Source organism: Jaculus jaculus, chromosome 5 (assembly GCF_020740685.1).
Source record: "Jaculus jaculus isolate mJacJac1 chromosome 5, mJacJac1.mat.Y.cur, whole genome shotgun sequence".
Taxonomy (NCBI): Eukaryota; Metazoa; Chordata; class Mammalia; order Rodentia; family Dipodidae; genus Jaculus; species Jaculus jaculus.
This window is the reverse complement of record NC_059106.1, coordinates 130646874-130667778: the sequence shown is the minus strand read 5'-3', so window position 1 is coordinate 130667778 and position 20905 is coordinate 130646874. Positions and strand designations below refer to the sequence as shown.

General features: G+C 39.0%; 1 protein-coding gene across 1 annotated transcript in view; it reads left to right on the top strand.

Annotated features, from left to right (window-relative positions):
* LOC101596988 (WD repeat-containing protein 43-like) overlaps positions 1–20905 on the top strand; it is a 44600-nt gene that overhangs the window by 10845 nt on the left and 12850 nt on the right. Inside the window, 1 exon segment of the mRNA XM_045149176.1 lies at positions 5574–5711. Within this exon segment, the coding sequence (XP_045005111.1) occupies positions 5574–5711 (138 nt within the window).

Below are 20905 nucleotides of genomic sequence, written 5' to 3'. Positions count from 1 at the left end.
AAAAAAAAGGGCTGGAGAGATTGCTTAGTGGTCAAGGCGCTTGCCTGCAAAGCCTAAGAATGCTTGCTGAAATCTCCAGGTCCCACATAGCCAGATGCAAGGGTGCATGCAGCTTGAGTTCATTTGCAGTGGCTGCAAGGCCCTAGCACACCCATTCTCATTCTCTCTCTCCCTTTCTTTCCTTCTGCTGCTTTCTCTCTCTCTGTGTCTCTTTCTTAAAAGTAAAGTAATAATTTTAAAAACTCTCAGGCTGGAGAGGTGGCTTAGCCTCTAAGGTTCTTGCCTGTGAAACCTAGAAACCCAGGTTCAATTACCCAGTGCCTTCATAATCCACATGCACAAGGTAATGTATGCATCTGAAGTTCATTTACAGTGGCTGAAGGTCCTGGTGCACCCATTCTCTTTCTCTCTCTCAAATAAATAAATAATAATTTTTTAAAAAACTCCAAATGATTAAGGCATGGGAAAAATGTTTTAGAAGCAAATAAAGGCCATTTGTGGAAATTTCACAATTAATATCATAATCAACATGAAAACCGAGTAAGAAAATATGCAAGCTTTTCATTAAAGATTCATTACCAAAAAAAAAAGGGATGTTTACATTTTCTTGTATTAATGTTCACTTCTGTTAAACACAGGGCTAGTATGTCTAGCAAATGCAGTTAGACCAAAGGGTGGGGCAAGAAATGAAAGGCATTTAAGTTAGAATGAAGAAGTAAAATCAACTTTGTTTGTAGACCACATAATACTATATGTAGAAAACTATAAACACTCAAGTAAGGAGTTTGGAAGTTGGTGCTGAATAGAAGGCTTCCTGCACTAGCAGGAAGACCTGAGGACAGATATGCAGAACTTGCATAGGCTGGATTTGTAGAAAGCCTGTCATCCGGATGCTCCTATGGCAAGTTAGGAAGGGGAGACAGGAGAATCCCCAGAAGGTCACAGGTCAGGTAGCTTGGTGTTCTCAGCCGAGAATAAAAAGGGACCCAGTCTCAAACAAGGTGTAAAGCAAGAACCGGTACTCGAAGTCCTCCTCGATCTCTCACACCCACACTTACAACCATGAATGCACGTACATGCATGCATGCAACTATTTGCGTGAGAAAGCTCAACCAATTCAGTTATGTCCTTCAAGTAATATGTGACTTTTGAAATGCTCCCCCATAGTATATCAACTTAGAAAAATTAGTTGCATTTCTTAGAACTAATAAAGACTTCTCAAAGAAAAAAAGAGAGAGAAAAACATCAAGGACTGGGGACAGGGGTCAGCACTTAAAGGGACTCTTACAAATTCTACCAATTCAATTTACAGTATTACACAGAGCAGAAACAAAGTGTTATACCAGTCTGTGTTCCTCATGTTCCCAATGCACCTACAACGAGAGGTGGGGCCAGAACAAGCCAAACTTCACTGGCCAGCTAGTCTGGCATTTGTTCTCACAACTTCCTGTTTCCAATTTTGCACCAAACTGAAATCCTAGAGTGTTTTTTTTTTTTTTTCTGATACTAAAAGTCATATATTCCTATACATGTAGTCTACTTTACATGAGAGATTTTTTTAATCTCCACTGAAATATTATTCACCTCAGCAGTCCCCATGCCTGAGAGTATGAGAGAAGTCTAAATCATCTAAATCAGACATTCATACCATTTTTGATGAAAGATTGACCATAATCACTAAAAAGTGATCCAGTCTCCTTTATTTCATTTTATTATTTTTTTTTTTTTTTAGTTTATACGAAGAATTTATCTCTATCCAAAGCCTCCAACTCAGACTGTGTTTAACACCCCATTAAACAAGGAAAAGAAAACCTTTCCGTTGCCAGGAGTTAAAAAACTCACCCCTCCCTCAAGTGGCCAAAAGGGAAAGTAATCAAAGCAGCAAGAAGTGGAGAGCATAGGAAACTATTCGTTCCCTGTAGGACACTATTCTCTACCACAGAGGAGGAAAAAAAAATGTCCTAAATTTGCTTCGGATGCAGGCGTTTGTACTAGCATCTTGATGAAGATACTTCATCAATTAATAGCCTTTTATGAAAATGCGTACATGCCATTCAGCCCTCACAGCTAAGAAACAACAGTCTGTATGTTTGTTAAGAAGGAGGCCTTGCACTGAGGATTATTTTTAAATGCTAACTAAAATTGCATAACCAGGGTTTTTTTCCCATGTTAACATTCCAGTGGATTCAACAGAAAGTCTGGTGACTTCTCTGAAGACACTCAGGGGAAATCAGACTCTACCTCAGCAGTATGGTGTCCTTAACTGTGTGCCCTCAGTACTTTAAGAGCTGTTCATTCAACCATCACAGCATATGAGGAGGTGCTATTACCACCACCTCTTCTTTATAAATCATAAAACCAAAGCAGAAACATTTAGTAACCTGTCCAAGGAGCTGACAGTAAATGTTGCCAAGTCTGGCTACAAACCAAGGCATTTTGGCTGTGTGTTCTGTGCTCCTAACTATTATGATATACAGGAAATAAATATGATAGATACTCATTATTGAAAGGGATTGAACCTCTAAAGCTTCCGAGCTAAGTTAATTGATATTTCTTTAGTTTCTAGCAGATCTATTTAATAACTATGTATTTCATACTATGAATCATGCATGATGGATGAGAATAATCCATTTCAGAAAACGTACCTTCTACCTTAAGAGGCAATTGTGTTTAATGAGTGATAGCAAAGGGCTGATGAGAGGAATCATTGCCAGAAAACAGAGATAGTCTGTGGTATAAGAGGTCACTACTAGAAATAGAATAGTGAGACAGACTTTGATGTAAGAGGTCACAAGTAGACCTAGGTGGCATCAGAAATATTTGGTTTGATTACTTTTTTGATTTCCCTTGGTGCCAGCCTGTAACTCCCAGTATTAGGATGGAGTTAACACCCACAATGAGCTCCTGATCAGAGAGACCCACAAGGTCTCCCAAAACAAGACGGACTTCTGTCAGAGCACTTGATTACCCACCAGAGGTTAATGGTAAGACCCTACTACTGAAGACACCACATGCTGTTGGCACAGAACATGGAGAGAGACCTGGCTGGAATCTGGAAGAGAGCCAATCCCCAGACAGCTGTCTAGTGCTATTAGGTGCTACATGAGGTACCAGGGGAAAGTGCACACTTATCCGAGCAATTTGAGGTCTCAGATACTCAGAAGCAAACAACCTGACGTGATGCTCACACAAGTGAAATAGTGGCACACAGCCATGGTTGGTAACCAGCTGCTCTTTAGCTGGTTAACAGATCTGCTCAGTGGAAGGGAAACCATATCTGGAACTAAGAAACTAGTCAGAATCATATCCAGATAATGATTTTGCTTTCCAATATCAAGCTCCCACTAATCTTGGGCTATAAGAGGGTCCACCCTCTTTAAATTCTCTCTAAATTAATAATAGGTATTCCATTTAACTGGTGCTGATTTCACTTTCCGTTGGAGATTCTGTTTCTCCTTTTCAGATGAGAGCAGGATTGGAGGAGATAAACAGCCCGGTGCACTTCAGCCCTGCCCCAGCTGAAATCACAGAGGAATCTTGCAAATGAGCAAGAGTGCTGCTTTCTCGGTGTACCTGATATCAGCACAAGGGTGAAGGACAGTGAAGACCCTCAACACCTACCAAAGCACAGACACAGAGACTCCTAAGAACCCACCACTGAAGTAGACTCAAAATGCACCCAACATGGCTCAGGGAATTTTGCAGAAGAGGGGGTGGAAAGATTGTTAGAGCCACAAGTTGGGACATTATACGCAGAAACATTGTCTCTCCCCACAACTGACTGCTGCCCCACAATGCGTGGCCCACAATCCCCATGGGGATGACTTGCATCCCAATGAGGAAGGCCACTTTGGAAAAGGAGCAGGGATGAGGGAAAGGGTGGTACCAACATGTGTTGTTTACACACTAAGTATGTCCATATCTAATAAAAATATATTTTAAAAAGAAATATTTGGTTTGTGTCAGATACATAGTTAAATGGAAAGTTTAACATTTGGGATGGGGCTTAAAAGCACAAACAGAATATCAAAAACATGGGTGTTGTGTTAATAGCAGTGTATGTTTCACATTTTTCTGTCACTGTTTTTGCTAACTGGGATGCATGTTATCTGGCACTTTGAAATATGATTCATCTGATTAGTGAGGAGGAAGGAGTGTTGAATTACAGATGAATAGTGCCCACAGAGCTTTAAGCCAAGCCTCCTCTATACTCAACTGTGTTTAATTGTTTCATCACTTTTTCATTCATTTCACTGCAGTTATATTCAGTTGCCTCATGTTGTTCTTGCTATTGTTGCTGTATAAACTCCAGAAACTCACCACCATTATTATTGCACCAAAGATGAATAATTTCCCAGTACTGACTTCAGTGATACCCTCATTCCATATGTACCTTTTTCCAAGCAATCTGAAATTCATTCTCTTGAGATGTAAGGTAGGTCTATAGCTATAACAGTAAGTCACAGAAAAAGTAACAGTACATGACTTCTAAGGCAAGGTCATGAAAGACTATATAGATCCTATCTGATTCTCCTGGCATACCATATCCAAAGGCCAGTCATCCCACAGAAATATCCATAAAAGGGACAACTGAGCTGAAAGCCCAGCCTGAGTGAGCTGGCCATCAATACCAACTTACCAGACACATGAGTTGAGCCAGCTTGAAAGCAGCCAACACAACTGATGTCATGTAAAGCTGTGCTATTAGCCCCATGATATTTTCCAAAATTGTAGATTTTGCAATAAAATAAATAACTGGTGCTATTTAAAACCATTGGAGTCCCTAAGTGTCTGATAATGGAGCACTAGCTAATTAATGCAACATCCATAACTAACCAGTCTTTCTTATTCTTTCATCTCTTTCTCCCTCGCTCCTTTTATTCATTCCTTTCTCCTTCTTTCTATTCTGTCCTTCCTATATATCCCACATTTCTGTAATCACTAGATATATAAAATATATTGTTTATTCTCTCACAAAATGTGTAGTACATTGTAAGGTTTTCACATCCATCAATAGTTGAAGTAGTTTTTAAGTGTAATAGTAGTTTGCCTAATATGCAAAATGAACTTTGATAGAACTCTTATTATTGATTTCATTGAGCACATGTATGATGGTGTATATTGTCAACTTGACAGGACCTAGAATCACCCATGAAGTGGGTTAATCTTGATAAAGTTAATTGAGGAAAACTTACTTTAACATTGGGTGGCGTTCTGGACACATAAAAAGAAGATAATTGATGGAAAAGCATCATTCATTGCTCTTTATTTTCTCTTTGTCGATGTGTCTATGGGAACCATCTTCCTGATCCTTCCATGCTTTCTTCACCATGATGGACTCTATCCTTGGAAATTGTAAGCCTAAATATATTTTTTTTTCTTCCACAAATTGCCTCTTGTCTGGTATTTTGTCCCAGAAACATGAAAGTAACTGATGTAACATATTAATATTTTATGGCAACTAGTATTTTCTTAGTGTCCACTATATTCAAAACATTTCTAAGGTGTCAACAATGTTGCCTTCCTATAACCATTCCCTGAATTACATTCTTATTGTTGCTTTTACTTTAAAGTTTGAAGGACCTAAGCCATCATCTGTACGCATACAGCGATGTTTAATAATCTGCCCAATCTCAAAGAGCAAAGAAGCAGTGTGGTATAATCACTATACCACTGTGGAAGAACCCCAAAAGCATGGCTTTTTCAGGCAGGTAAGGCTCTCAAAAAGCACTTACCGTGACTCTGTATGTTGAGGGTGGGTGGAAGGTGCTAACATGAAGACCACAGACATGATGTAGCCTTCAGGCCTCCCTTGAGATGGTGAAAATGAGATTAATTTGCTGCTAGCTGCATTTGTTCTATAGGGCCCAACTTGGGTTTTGCACAGTGTCTCTTTCCAGGCAGCCTTGACAGTGATTTTGCAAGGCAGCAGCACTACAAAGGCTGAGTCATTTCTACCCACCACTGGCTTCCTCCAGCTCCTGCTGGGCTGGCAGAGACCGTGCCAAGTCTGTGTTGCACCCAAGCTTTCTTATTTCCTTTTCCTTTTACAAGAGTTGCTTCCCAGTAAATCTTTTCCATTCCTAATTTTTAGTGTTGGCTATCTGGAAAGGTAACTATGGAAGAGATGAGAATAGAAAGTCAGACAGAGGCCAAATCAACAAAAAGCTTCATAACTCTACTAATGAGCTGTGAATTTCTTTTTCCCTGTAAGCTGATGATTATACTTTTGAATAGTGGACACCTATTCATAAAAACAGTTTTTGACATATATGTTCAGTATGTGTTTGTATGTGTTTATTTATAAAACACAAGGACGGGTAGAACATTAGTAGATATTAGTAAATAGATATTTACATATTCTAAACAGATGCTAAATTTTAAAACTCAGAAATATAAAATTTAATACATTTTTCACTAATTATTTTTGGTGCTTATACTATAAGCCTATGATTTCCCTCTGTTTACATTTTTCCTCTAGTTACTAACTACACCATTCTCTGCAATCATGAGCTGAACCAGCATTCTACCCATATATAATTCTAACAGTAAGTGTTTAAAAGTATATGATGACCTGATGGCACATCATCTCTGTTGAATCATGCCTGTGTCTAACCTAGACTATTACGGTGGGTTCCTGACTGCGCATACCATTTCCAGTGCTGCCATATCTCTGCTGCACATTTCTTACTGGCAGCATAAGACCAAATCATGCTATATATCATTTTCCTGCTAAAAAAATGCACTGCTGGTTTTCAGTAAACTTAAAATATATTGTTGTTTATACACCCTGGAAAATGTATTGATTCATTTTATATGGGATTATCACATAGTCATATGCATTATTAACTTTCTGGCCCATAAGACCTTAGTCAGCACCAGTATTTGAGGAACTGCACTGCCTGATCAACACCATAGGATCCTAAATGGCATAGAATAAAAAGCACATCTGTTCTGTGAATTAACCTTAGGTAATATGGATAAATGCCTTTTCCCTTCAGGTATGGTACTGATGACAGACCAAAGCAACACTTCCTCCCAAGTTTGTCTTGGTGAACCAGTGAGTTTTGTGGGTTTATTTACAATAGCATAGGTGAGGGGTTGCTTACAGGAGCATGGATGGCCCAAAGGCAGCTGCATCACTGAAAAAGCCCACCCCAACAGGTTGCCCAGCCAGGAATTCTCCATCTCAGTATTATTACTGCCTATTATAAATTAAGGGAAGGGCCCTGAGAATCTTATAACTTACATGAGATTCCTGAGCCTTTTAAGTTTTGTTTGCTTCCTGAATTTTATGAGTCTCTTCCTCCCTCCAAAAAGGAGTGTTTGAATTCAGGGAAAATAGCTACAACAACAACACGCTATCATCCCCACTTTACAGTAAAGAGGTCAACAGTCATATGATCATGAGATTCATAATGCACCATCAAGGAACATCCATCATGATAGAATACTGAACTGCCCTGAAGAAATAACAGCACTGCCGCTTGGAGCTACTTTTTAGGGGGATGTGTCTTGAAGTTACAGTATAGCTTACAAAAATATAACCATTATATGATACTGTGTTCACAAAAGGCAAATTTCATGAGTCTGGCAACTCAAAGGGTAAGCTACCCCATCACCATTACTATCGTTGGCCTCCTTAGAAGAACTGGTACTTCCTTTAAACTCAGTGGGTGATTTGTTTTTTGCAATATTAGTATATCCAATGTGCCTTGAAGCATATGGTTGGCATATTGAAAAAGCAGCGTGTGTGCTACACCTCAGGACTGATGCTCATTGATAGCAGATTAGGCATTCAGTAATAGCTGTATCAGATGTGATGAACTGTGAATAGTTTATATCTGCATCATGTTTTTATCCCAGCAGGCTCTTGACAACCATCCAGGCAATTTGAAACTTCCCATAAGTCCATGTTTATTTCTGATGGGAGACAACTTTCTCTTTTGACATAAAATACATGAACAGGCATGCCAATCAAAATACTGCCCATTAGGAGGATTCCTGCTGACTGCTGTTTTTTGAATCACTCCTCAGCAGTGAGGTGCTGCAAGAGAGCTCATATTCAGATTTACATCCACATATTTAGAGTTCCCATCATGAATTGAGATTTTTTTCCTCACCTACAAACCAATCATAAGGCATTCTCCTACTCAATGTATCTGTGGACCAAAGTGAAGGAACAGTATTAATGCCACAGTAGTGGACAATACAATATGATGGCCTCACCAGGTAATGTGCCACTTTTCTAAGCTTAACCCTGGGTGCACAGGTTTCTCCTCAGAATTGATTCCTGCTGGGCCAATCTGAGTTCATGAGTCTGTGAGTCTGATAAAACTCAGCTCAACATATGAACCCTTGGCTATATAGTCATTTGTTGGTGAAGATGAGGTGGTTCATTTTTGACTCAGATCCAATAGCCTACAAGGAAAGTTGTTGTTGTCTTTCAACCACATATGTAGAGATATTTTCAGGCCATTTTTCCACTACCAGGACATCCTTCAAATCCCTAAAGGCCAGTATTTTCATTATCATGTAGGTAATTGGTGGCAACTGCACATGCATATGGCATCTTTTCAACTTTCAGGTTCCTCTGATACCATTGATTATAGCAGATAATATGATTCACTTAGTAATAACACCTTTATCACAGAGCAGACATTCTGAAGAGTAATTTTCTGCAATAACATGTACAGCCTTGTCATGACGCCAAGTAGGTGGGTCAGAACAGTGATCCTATGTGCATTATGCTCCATCAGAAACCATAAAAGACCTGCCAAGTTCAGTGCTTTCTTCTGGGCTGTGCCTGGAGTACAGTGCAATACTTTCTCTTTACTATGGAGAAGACATACCAACATGAAATAAACTAAGATACCTCTAAAATTTTTAACCAAGTATGTGAGTCTTCTTAGGATTATGTCTATAATCTTACACAGAATATACAATTGATCAAGAATCACAATATACTTGTAAATTCTTGCTCAATGAATTGGTTAGCTTAATAATTTATATTAATTCTATGTTGTATGGAATGACCAGATAATCAAATCTTTTCATAATATTTATTTGGAGGTCCTTACTTTAATAGAGAGTGTGACAATTATGTCAAAATTACGAGTATTTATTGTTGTCATTCCTATGTAAATGCAAACAATTTCTTATCCTTTTTATTTATATTTGGTATTTCCTGCTACAAGAAAAGACTATATTCATCAGACCAATGGTTGCATACCATCTACCTAAAGCAAGGTTAGTCTTTACTAATATAGTTGCCACATCTAACATGGTGGCTATTGTAAGTGGTTCTTTGTGGGGTTTGCACACATCTACTGGTGTCACTAGAATTATCTGCATGCTGTAAGAGCCAGGCTGGCAAATTAAATGTATATATGAGAAAATCATCCCTCCATCCTGTGATTCTTCTAATATTGTCTTTCCTAGTGATACATTGTTGATGTTGGTCAATTATCATGGATGAGGGGTTAATTCTGACACTTCTTTGGAACCTTCCCACAAATGATGCATCTCTTAATGATACAAGTCAATGAATTTATATCAGAAGTAATATACATCCAAGGTATATAGATGCATGATAGTTAGATAGATAGATGATAGATAGATAGATAATAGATCTTTTTTTGTTTATGGTTCATTGAAATAGGGTTTCACTACATAGCACAGATTCCAAGCAAGCAGCCTCTTAAGAGGCAGATGTATTGCAAATGTTCAGTGGGAAGTAAAACAACCACAAGGATCTTTTCAGATTAAACAACATAACAGTCAACAGGCATGGTGGCACATGCCTTTAATCCCAGCACATGGAAGAGACAGAGGTAGAAGGATCACTGGGAGCTCGAGGCCACCCCGAGACTACATAGTTAATTTAGGTCAACCAGAGCCAGAATAAGACCCTACCTTGAAAATCAAAACAAAAAAAAATCATAACAATCAAAAGAACGAAAGGGTTCAAATGAGAGCAATGAACTGAGCAGCAGTTGCTTAAGGACAGAAGCATACAAAGGCTTAGGAGATTGTTTCTTGCTGTCTTAAAACATCTGAGACCTGCATAATTGAATTCAGAATCTACAACTGATTACTAACCTCCCTTTTACTCAACACTATGCTACTGCAGCAGGCAGTTGAAAAATAATGAATGTACTTGGCCCAAATCTAAAACTAAATCACCACAAGCTTTCTGAGGAATTTTACATCTCCTGCCTCTTGGTTTTCATGTCTAATTTGTCTGTCTGAAGTGGCGATCTCCTACCTGTGCTTTGTATAAAAGGTGCAGAGGTGAAGGCAGTTTCATTGGTTGTTTTCATCATCTCTGGGATAATTAGACCCTGCCTGCTCCTCATTCCTTTCACCTTTTCACCAACCCAGAACCTGATCCAATATGTTCCACTAGAGCTTTTATTAGTCCATTTCCTGTTAACAATATTAATCACCTAGAAGAGTATTCTTTTAAAAAATTAAAGATGCTGGAACTCCCTGTCAGATGTCAGAGTAGGAGCCACATCTGAATATGTAGATGACTATTCATAGAGAAGCAGTGGGAACAGGGCTGTTGTACCAACTAACTATGCTGCCCTCACCAACTCCATGACTCACAAACTGGAAAGGACTTGCTCTACATCTCACTGGACTTCCTACGAAATCATACTACCTGCCAGCCACTGCAACTGCTTCATCTGCCACCCCTGTGGACAGGAGGCATAGGCATTCTGCACACTAGCCTTAAATGCCTCTTCCTGTGAAGTGCTTGCAGAAGCTGCATCACTAGTGACCACCACTCCTACGACTGCCCACTGTGGCCACATTAACCAGAGCCTAGTGCAACAGCTACTGTCAGCAAAGTAACATTGGCACTACCTAGGTCATGGCCAGGACCACCTAAGCCACCCTAAGCCACAGACCAGAATCAATTGTCTATATTAATAACATTCATGCAGGTGCTACTCCAGGAATCTCAGAGACAAGAACTGGACTTGTGAAAAGCAAATATACACTGCAAACACCAGCAGGATAAGTGCAAGAGTGGATCTACAAAGCTGAGGATATGATTCTGACTAGTTTCCCAGTTCCAGATATGGTTTCCTTCCACTGAGCCGATCTATTAGCCAATCCAAGAGCAGATGGTTATCCACCATGGCTGTATGCCACTACTGCACTTGTGTGAGCATCATGTCAAGTTGTTTGCTTGTGAGTAGCTTAGACTTTGAGTTGTTCATTCAGATGTTGTCCATTTTAGTCCAGTACTCATGTAGCACCTTCCAGCACTAAAAGCGCTAACTGCAACTGCCTGGGGACTGGCTCTTTTCCAGATTCCAACCAGTTATCTCCATGGTCCATGCCAAGTATGTATGGTGGCTTCAGCAGTAGGGTCTTACCATTAACCCCTGGTGGGTAATCAAGTGTTCTGACAGAAGTGTAGCTTATTTGTTTTGGGAGACTTTGTAGGTCTCTCTGATCAACAACATGTAGGTATTAGCCATGTCCTTGTGCAAGGAGTAACAGGCCAGCACCAAAGGAAAAGAAAAAAGAAAATAACAGAAAAAAAAAGAGAAACAGGAGAAAAGAAATTAAAGGTTAGGCTTCATCTCAACCCTTCCAGGGCCCTTGGATTCAGATGCTCCCCCTAAGGTCCTGATGAGGTTCAGCCTTTTAGTCTAACTTCCAGGATATATATTTCTATGGTACCAGCTCAATGTGGGTTCAGTTTTGTGCCCCCCCCTTCCCCTAAGCCCTAACTTCCTATTGTCCAAGCCTCAAGATGCCATTCAGGCATGTCAGGAACTCAGGCTATCCAGGTTAGGAACTGCAGATGAGTGAGACCGTGTTACAGCTGTCTTTCTGTGATTATGCGTGTTTGCTTAGTGTGATCTGTTCCAAGTTTGATCATTTTCCAACAAATTTCACTGTGTCATTTTTTTCTTAATGAGGATTAGAATGCCTTCATGTACATATACCACATCTTGGTTATTTATTCAACCAATAGTGGGCACCTGGGCTGATTCCAGGTCTTAGCTACTATGAATTGAGAAGCTCTAAACATGATTGAGCAAATGTATCTGAACTGAGGTGTGGAGCTTTTAGGGCAAATGCCCAGTAAGAGAATAACAGAGTCTGTTGGTAACTCTATTTTCATCCTTTTCAGAAGTCTCCATATTAATTTCCATAGTGGTTTACCAGCTTACATTCCCACTAATGGTGAATGAGTGTTCCTATTTCTCCACATCCTCACCAACATTTGTTTTCATTTGATTTTTTAATGTTTGCTATCCTTACTGGGGTAAGGTAGAACCTCATAGTTGTTTTAATTTGAATTCCCTTAATGGTTAAGGATGTTGAATGTTTTCTTAAGTGTGTATTAGTCATTTGTAATTCTTCTTCTGAGATCTCTCCATTCAGTTCTCTGTTCCACTTTTGGAATGATTTGTTTGATTGTTTCTTCATATTTGAATTCTTTGTAAATTCTAGATATTAGGCTTCTGTCAGTGGTATATATGGCAAAGATTTTATCCCATTCAGTAGTTTAATCTATTGGCTCTTCTTATGGTATGTTTGTCTGTGAAAAAAGCTTTTTAGTTTCATGAGATCCCATTGGTTGAGTGCTTGTTGAATTCCTTTGGCTACTGGAGTTATGGTCAGGAAGTCTTATCCAAGTCCCATATCTTGGAGCATGCCTCCTATTTTTTTCTTCCAGAAGCTGAAGGGTTTCAGGTCTTATATTGAGGTCTTTAATCCATTTAGACTTGATTTTTGTGTATGGCAAAATGAGTGTGTTGAATTTCATTTTGTTACATATGGTTATTCAATCTGCCCAACACCATTTATTGAAGATGCTGTCTTTTCCCCAGTCAACATTATTGGCATCTTTGCTAAAGATCCACTTGCTGTAATTACTTGACGTAAGGTCTGGGTCTTCAGTTCTGTTCCATTGGTCTATGTTCATACCACTACAGTGCTGTTTCTGTAATATAGCTTTAGATTGGGTATGGTGATACCTCCAGAGGGTTTTTTTTTTTTTTTTTTGAGGATATGTTTGGATATCTGAGGACTACTGTAATTCCATATGAATTGTGAGATCATTTTTTCAATCTATGTGAAGAGTGATGCTGGTATTTTTCTGATATTGGGTTAAGTTTGTATATTGATTTTGGTGGAATTGTCATTTTCACAATATTAATTCTACCAATGCAGGAGCATGGGAAGTCTTTCCGTCTTCTCAAGTCTTCCTCAATTTCTTTCTTAAATTTATTATATTTTCATTATATAGGTCTTTCACATCCTTCATTAGTGTTATTTCAAGCTATTAAATTTTATGTTGCTATTGAAAATGGGACAGCCTCACTTATTTATTACTCTGTATATTTTACCTTTGTATATAGAAAAGCTACTGATTTTTGTGCATTGATTTTGCATTCTGCCACTTTACTGAAGAAATTAATCAATCACCTTTAGAAGTTTTGAGATGGAGACTTTTGGGTCACTTATGTACAAGATCATGTCATCTGCAAATAGGGCTAAATTGACTTATTACTTTTTTAATTTTAATCCCTGTTATTTCATTTTCTTGCCTTATTGCTTGGGCTAGCACTTCTAGCACTATGTTGAAGAGCAGTGGTGAGGGTGGTCACCCCTGTCTTGTTCCCAATTTCAATGGGAATTCCTTGATTCTTTCCCTTTAAGAATTATTTGGTCTGTAGGTGCTTCATATATAGCCTTTATTGTGTTGAGATATAAACACTTCATGTCTGTTCTTTCTAGCATTTTGATCATGAAGCAGTGTTGTATTTTGTCAAAGGTCTTCTCTGAATCAATTAAGATGATCATGTGGTTCTTATGGCTGTGTTTATTTATGTGATATATTACATTGATCAATTTCCATATGTTGAACCATCCCTGCATCCCTGGAATGAAGCCTACTTGGTCAAAGTGGGTAATGCTTTTGATGTGTTGTTGAATTCAGTTTGCAAGGATTTTGTTCAGAATCTTTGCATCTAAATTCATCATGGATAAAGATCTATAATTTTCTTTTCTTGTTGAATCTCTGTCTGGTTTTGGTATTGGAGTGATGCTAGCTTCATAAAAGGAGTTGGGAAGGATTCCCTGATCTCTGATTATGTGATACAGTTTGAGAAAAAAATGGTTTCAGTTCTTCAATGAAGTTTTGATAGAATTCAGCTGAGAAACCATCCAGTCCTGGACTTTTCTTTTTTTTTTGGGGGGGGGGAGTGATTACCTTTTCAATCTCCATGGAGGTGATAGGTTTGTTCAGGAGATTAATCTGCTTCAAGTTTAGTTTGGGTAGGAGATACATGTCTAGGAATTCATCTACTTCTTCCAGATTATTCAATTTTGTGGAGTAGAGGTTTTGGAATTATGTCTCAATGATTCTTCCCATTTCATTGATGTCTGTTATAATATCTCCTTTCTCATTTCTGATCTTGTTATTTTTAGACTTTTTCTTTTCTCTTGCTTGATCAAATTAGCCAGGGGTTTGCCAATCGTCTTTTTTTTTTTTTTTCAAGGAACCAGCTCTCAGTTTCATCAATTTTTAAATTGTTTTCTTAGTTTCCAATTCATTAATTTATGCTCTAATCTTGATTATATCTTTCCATCTGGAGCTCTTCGGGGTATATTCCCTTGGTTTTCCAGAGAGTTTAGGTGGCCAGTTAGGTTATTAATTTGGGATCTCTCTGTCTTTGTACTGAAGGTATTTAGAGCTATGAGTTTTTCCCTTAGGGCTGCCTTCATTGTATCCCATAAGTTTGGGTAGATAGAGTTTTCATTATTATTCAATTCTATGAATTTTACAATTGCTTTCTTGATTTATGCCATGACCCATCCATTGTTGAAAGTGTGCTATTTAGTCTCCAAGAGCTGGTGGAGTTCTTAATGTGTCTCTTATTGTTAATTTCTAGCTTTAAAGCATTGTGATCTGACATGATGCAGGAAGTTACTTCAGTTTTCCTAACTTTATGGCCTAATATATGGTCAATTTTGGAGAAGATTCCATGGGCTGCTGAGAAGAATGTATATTCAGTAGAATTGAGGTAGAAAGTTCTATAGATGTCCATTAGGTCTAGTTGTTCTATGATGTTGTTGAGCTCTGTTATTTCCCTCTTGATTTTCTGCTTGGATGATCTGTCTATTGATGACAGTGGAGTACTGAAGTCTCTGACTATGATGGTGTTGGTGTTGTCTTTGTTTTGTTGTCAAGTTGATTTTGTTTTATGAACTGTGTGCACCTGTGTTTGGCACATATATATTCATAATTATGATGTGCTCATGTTGGATCATTCCCTTGATGAGTAAGAAGTGTCCTTTTTTTTTTTCCTTTTTGATTACTTTTGGTTTGAAGTCTATTTTATCAGATATTAATATAGCAACACCCACTTGTTTTTCATGTTAATTTGCTTAGAATATCATTTTCCAACCTTTCACCCTGAGGAAGTGTCTATGTTTAGTGGTGAGGTGAGTTTCTTGAAGACAGCAGATAGAAGGGTCTGTTTGTTTGTTTGTTTTTTAATCCACCCTGATAACCTGTGTCTTTTGATAGGTGAATTAAAACCATTAATATTTAATATTTAATATTTAAGGTTATTATTATGAGGTTTGAATTACAAACACAAGAAAGCACTAAACCTCATAGAACACCTCATTATAGCAGGGATTAATTCAAACCTCATAAGTTCCATTTGATTTTTATTTTCTGTTGTGTTATTTTGTATTGTGTCCATCTTTTTTGTGAGGTATGATATCAGTTCAATTTCTGGCTTTCTTGTTGTTTCCTAGACTTCATTCTTATGTTTCATCAAGACTTCATTAAACTCAAATCAATCAGTTGTTGAGATCTATTTCTTAGCTCATCTTCAAATCATTCATATCTGTTTTGCGGGTTCTAACATTTTTGTCAATCAAATTAAACCTACTGTCAAAGCTGAGTGCTCTATGAGACAATTCTGTTCAATTTCATTGACACAATTGTTTCTTTGATGGTTTGCTTCCAGTTCAGCAATTCTTTCAATCATGGTCTCATTGGTTGTGGCATTTTCAGTTTGGGATTGAATTTCTGTTGATTTCATTTGGAGGCTTCCATTGTAGGAATAGACATCCTTGGCGGAGAGCTCCTGGTTTTCTGACTTCCATTGGATTTTTTTTCTTTATGGTCTACCACTTTTATTTATTTCATTGAGGAGGAAGCAAGTTTTTGTCCTTTGACCCATGCACCCTCTGACTCAGGTGAACAGGGATGTTGGTACCCAGGATACCAGAGTAAAAGCCCTGATTCCACAGCCCACAGAGGTACTAGGCCTCCAGGAAACTGGGAGGAGCAGGAAGCAGGGATCTAGCCTACTCACCCCACCCTGCACCTGCCTGCACACAGTGAAGTGCAGGGAACCTAGATCAGAGAACTGGGAAGAGCTGGGAAGCATGGATCTGGCCTATTCACTTCATGCAGCAGTGTCTGCCAGCACACCATCTGGCACAGGGAAAACAGTCAAGTGAACTGGGAGGAGCCAGGGCACAGGGATCTGGCCTATTCACTCCGCAATGCTGCCCCAGCCCACACACTGTCTGTTGCAGGGCTTCAGTTCATTTTTCTAAGGAATTATTTTTATTACTGCTTGAAATTTTGGAAGAGGATCATTAAGATCTCCTACAGCTAGGAAAAACCAGGATTGTCAGTAAATAAATTAATAGGGTAGTGTAAGTAAGGTTGGAGAGAGGGGATGTGTTAAAAGTAGAACACATGTCCATCCTGACAGGTATGTAAAACATAACAAAGAAACAAAAACATGAGACAAAACCCAACAGGACCCATTCCTAATCCCCTCAGCCCCTCTAAAATAGAAGACATAGTCATTGAACTAGTAAAATATCTGAGAAATAATGGAATTCTACCTTTAAAAAGAATCAATAACTATGTAGAAGATCCAAACAAGCAGATGAATGAACTAAGGAAATCTATTCAAATCTTGATGGGTCAATTTTCAAAGTTAATAATATAGTAAGTTCTAGGAAAAAATCTTAAATAAGGAGAAAAAACTTAGGAAATCAAAACACTGAAAAAGAACAGAAATTCTGGAAATGAAAGAAATTACCACATGGAACCCATATAAAAAGATTACCAGCAAGTAAGACCATGAACAAGAATAAGATAAGATCAAAATAATAATATACTCACACATGTGTAAAAAGAAGAATTAATTCACATGACAAATAATTCAAGAAATATAGGGTACAGCCAAGAGATCAAGTCTGATTCCATAGTTATAGTGGTTTAAATACAAAATGTCCCCCAATAGGTCCATGTGTTTAAGAACTTGATTTCCGGTAAAGTGGTCCAGTTTGGGAAAGTTGTAGAACTCTTAGAAGGTGGAATATTTCTGGAAGAAGTGGAACTGGGGGCAAGCCTTTAGGTCATGTAACCCAGACCCACTTGCTATTCGTCTCTGCTTCCTGATGGTACTGAAATGTGATTCTGGCTTCCTGCTTCTGCCTTGCCTTCCCCACCATGATTGTGTCTAACCTCTGGAACTGTATATGAAGATAAACTAGTTCCTTCCCTAAATTGCTTTTGGGTTGTTATTTGTTCATAACAGTGGGAAAGTAACTAATACAGAATTCTGGTACTGAAAAAGTACAGCTACTCCTGTGATAAATACAACAGTGTGGTTCTTATAGTCTTTTGAATGTGGGAAAATGGAAATTTGAACTAAAACTATCCTGCATTGCTATAAGAAGAATTTAATGGGCCATTCCAGTGATGGTTTGGAAGACCGAAAGCCAATAAAGAGTCAGACAACAGAGTCTTGGCTAGTGAATTTTCAGGAGAAATGGGGACTTTATCCAGAACTGGCATGGAGTTTATTTTATATTCTAGAAAAGAGTCTGCTGTATTCTGTCTGTGTTCTGATAACTTGAGCATCTCAGTTTAGAAGTAATAGATGAAATATGTTTTATAGAGGAAATTTTGAAGCAGAATAGCATTGAGTCTGTGATGTTGTTTCTTTTAGTTGCTATTATCTGTTATTCATATCAACAGTGAAAAAGAGTAAACTGCAGAGCAGTAAAATATGAAAATTGGAAGCTAATGTGAGCATATTTAAAATCTCCAGCTAGAAGACTGCAACCACTTATAAGTTAAGGAAATTCACACAATTAAAAAGAAATATATAGCTCTACACTGGGATGATAGGAAAGATACCTTGAGGGCAGCTAGTGAGGGCTCTAGATAGTAAGAATATGGATTATTTTGAAAGTAAAATGCCTGAAAGAAGATTGCTGGAGTTCTCTACCATAGTGGGTTAGCATACAAAGGCTGCTACAACTACATCCCAACCTGGTATCAGAAATTGGCAACCTCATCAACATGATACCGTCTTTGGAAGCATGAAAAAATATGTTTGAGGGGATCATGGAGTGTTGTAAAATAGTTCCAAAGACTGGCTGAGACCAGAAAATGCATTTCAGGGTCAAAATTAGACCTGAAAATATATAGCAGGGTAAAAATTGGTTTAAGGAGGACCTGAGAAACCACTGCATGTACCTCAGGTTGATGCCAGGGTCACAGTACAGCCATAAAGGAAAGCTGTGGGCTCAGGGTGAATCTAATCCACAAGATAGGCTACAGGCAGCAGAGTTGCAAGAGGGTGGAGCTAACTAAGCTTTCTGGAGCCCAAATCACTTCACCACACATCCCTGGTTTCTAAGGTGGAGCTGTGGAATCTGAAATTTCAATCTTGCTTTGATCTAACCTCTCCTTGCTCTGGTTCCATCCCTTCCTTTTGGAAAGGAAATGCTGACTCTGTGCTATTATATGTCAGATATATGTAATTTGTGTTTGCTTTTATAGGATTCACAGTTGAAAGACTATCTTTATTCTCAGAAGAGTCATTGTAATCTGTAATATTGGTGCTATTTAAGGACGATCAGATTGAATGCTTTTAATATCATGGCATGGTCCTGGAACCTGTGGGAGTCAGGGGAAGAATATGGTTCTTTGAATGCAGTCTCCTCCATAAGCTCATGCTTTGAATACTTAGTCTCAGGTGAAGTGGTTCTGTTTGGGAAGGTCGTGCAACCTTTCAAAGAGGAAGCCTTGCTGGAAGAAGTGCATCATTGGGTACAGGCTTTCAGGTTTTGTGACCCAGACAGCCTTTCTGCTCTGGGCTTCCTGACAGTGCATCAACATGACTCTGGTTTTCCTTTCTTGTCATGCCTTCCCCACTACGATGAACTCCCCCTGGAACTCTAATTCAAAATAAATGATTTCCTTCCCTCACACATGCTATAGCAAAGATAAACCTTGAACTATGAGATGTATACAAGTGAAATATACCAATATTAAAGGAAAAAAATTGATTTCAAATATATGAAGTATCATCAGCAGTCAAATGACAGCAACAGAAAGTAAGGCGCTATTTGCCAGGAGGCAGGGAAGGATATGGACAGTGAACATTTAATGGGTACAGTTTTCATTTGGAGAGTGTGAAGAAGCTCTAGAGATGGTGGATGATGATGGCTGGACAACAAGGTGAATGGTCTTATGGCCACTGAAGAGATATTTCAAATGGTTAAGAGCTCCTGACTCCGTCTCCTTTAGGCACATCAAGGATTCCAAACACCAGCAACAAAGCCTAGGGCTTTTTTTGTTATTGTTGTTGTTGTTTTGTGGATGCTGGAGTTCCAAACTCAGGTACTCACAATTACACAAGAGTGTTTAATTCACTGAGCCATTTTTTCGACCCCCAAACTATCAACTTTCTATTATTAACTAATTTTACTAATAAATTTACTATAATTTAATTTTTATTATATTTATAATATTTATTATAATATTTATAATATATTATAAATATTTATATAATATTTATAAATAGTATAATATAATGTTATATTATAATTGAAAATTTATTTTAAAAACTTAAGTCCATGATCAAAGAACTGAAAAAAATGCATACCCTGCCTTGCCACACATAAAAAAGTGTTTCTAGACTTCCGGTTAAGATGGCGATGTAGGTACCATGCCAAAGCAGTCTAGGGGGGAAAAAGACCAAAAAAACTCAGCAAAATACACACTTTTACTAAAAAGTGAGGTGTATAGGAAATTGAAGTGGCAGTGGAGAAGTAGAAGAGATCCAGAGCATCCAGAGCGTGAACAGGCTGGCAAAAGTGCCCCGGAAGGACTGTAACCATAGCGGCAGTGGCAACAGTGCACCAGAAAGCCACCAGGATCAGCTTGAGCCCCAGGAAAAGCCAGGCGCACGGAGCTTCCACTCACCGGCACTCTCCGCAACTCAAGACATGTGAAGGGAGAGCGGCAGTGAACAACGTAGGAGCAGATCACAAGGTAGAAGGACACATGGAACAGCAAGAGAACCAGAACAGCTGTGGCTCCCTCCCCTTCCCCAATGCCTGTGCCCAGCTCCAGAGAACAGAGCAGTGGTCCTGGGACCCAGCCACGCCAACTTGAGCCAACAGTGGGACCCAAAGAGGAGCAGAGTCCGGCAGCAACATCAGAAGCTCCGGCACCAGTAACAGTAGCCCCAGCAGCAGCAGATCCAGTAGCAGCAGCAGTGACAGATCCAGCAGCAGCAGCTTCACTGGTAGCAGCAGTGGCAGTGGACCCAGCAGCAGCAGCTTCAGCAGCAGCAGTGGCTACAGCAGTGGCAGCTACAGCAGCAGCAGAAGCAGCGGTAGACCCAGCAGCAGTAGCTTCAGCAGCAGCAGCAACAGACCCAGCAGCAGCAGCATTAGCAGCAGCAGTTCCAGCAGTGGGGGTGCTGATCTGCATGGCCATAGTTGCCATGCTCAGTTTGCCCCACAGGAAAAGCCAATGCCCAGCTCCAGAAATCAGAACAGCAGGCCAACGACCCAGCCAGCAACTTGACTG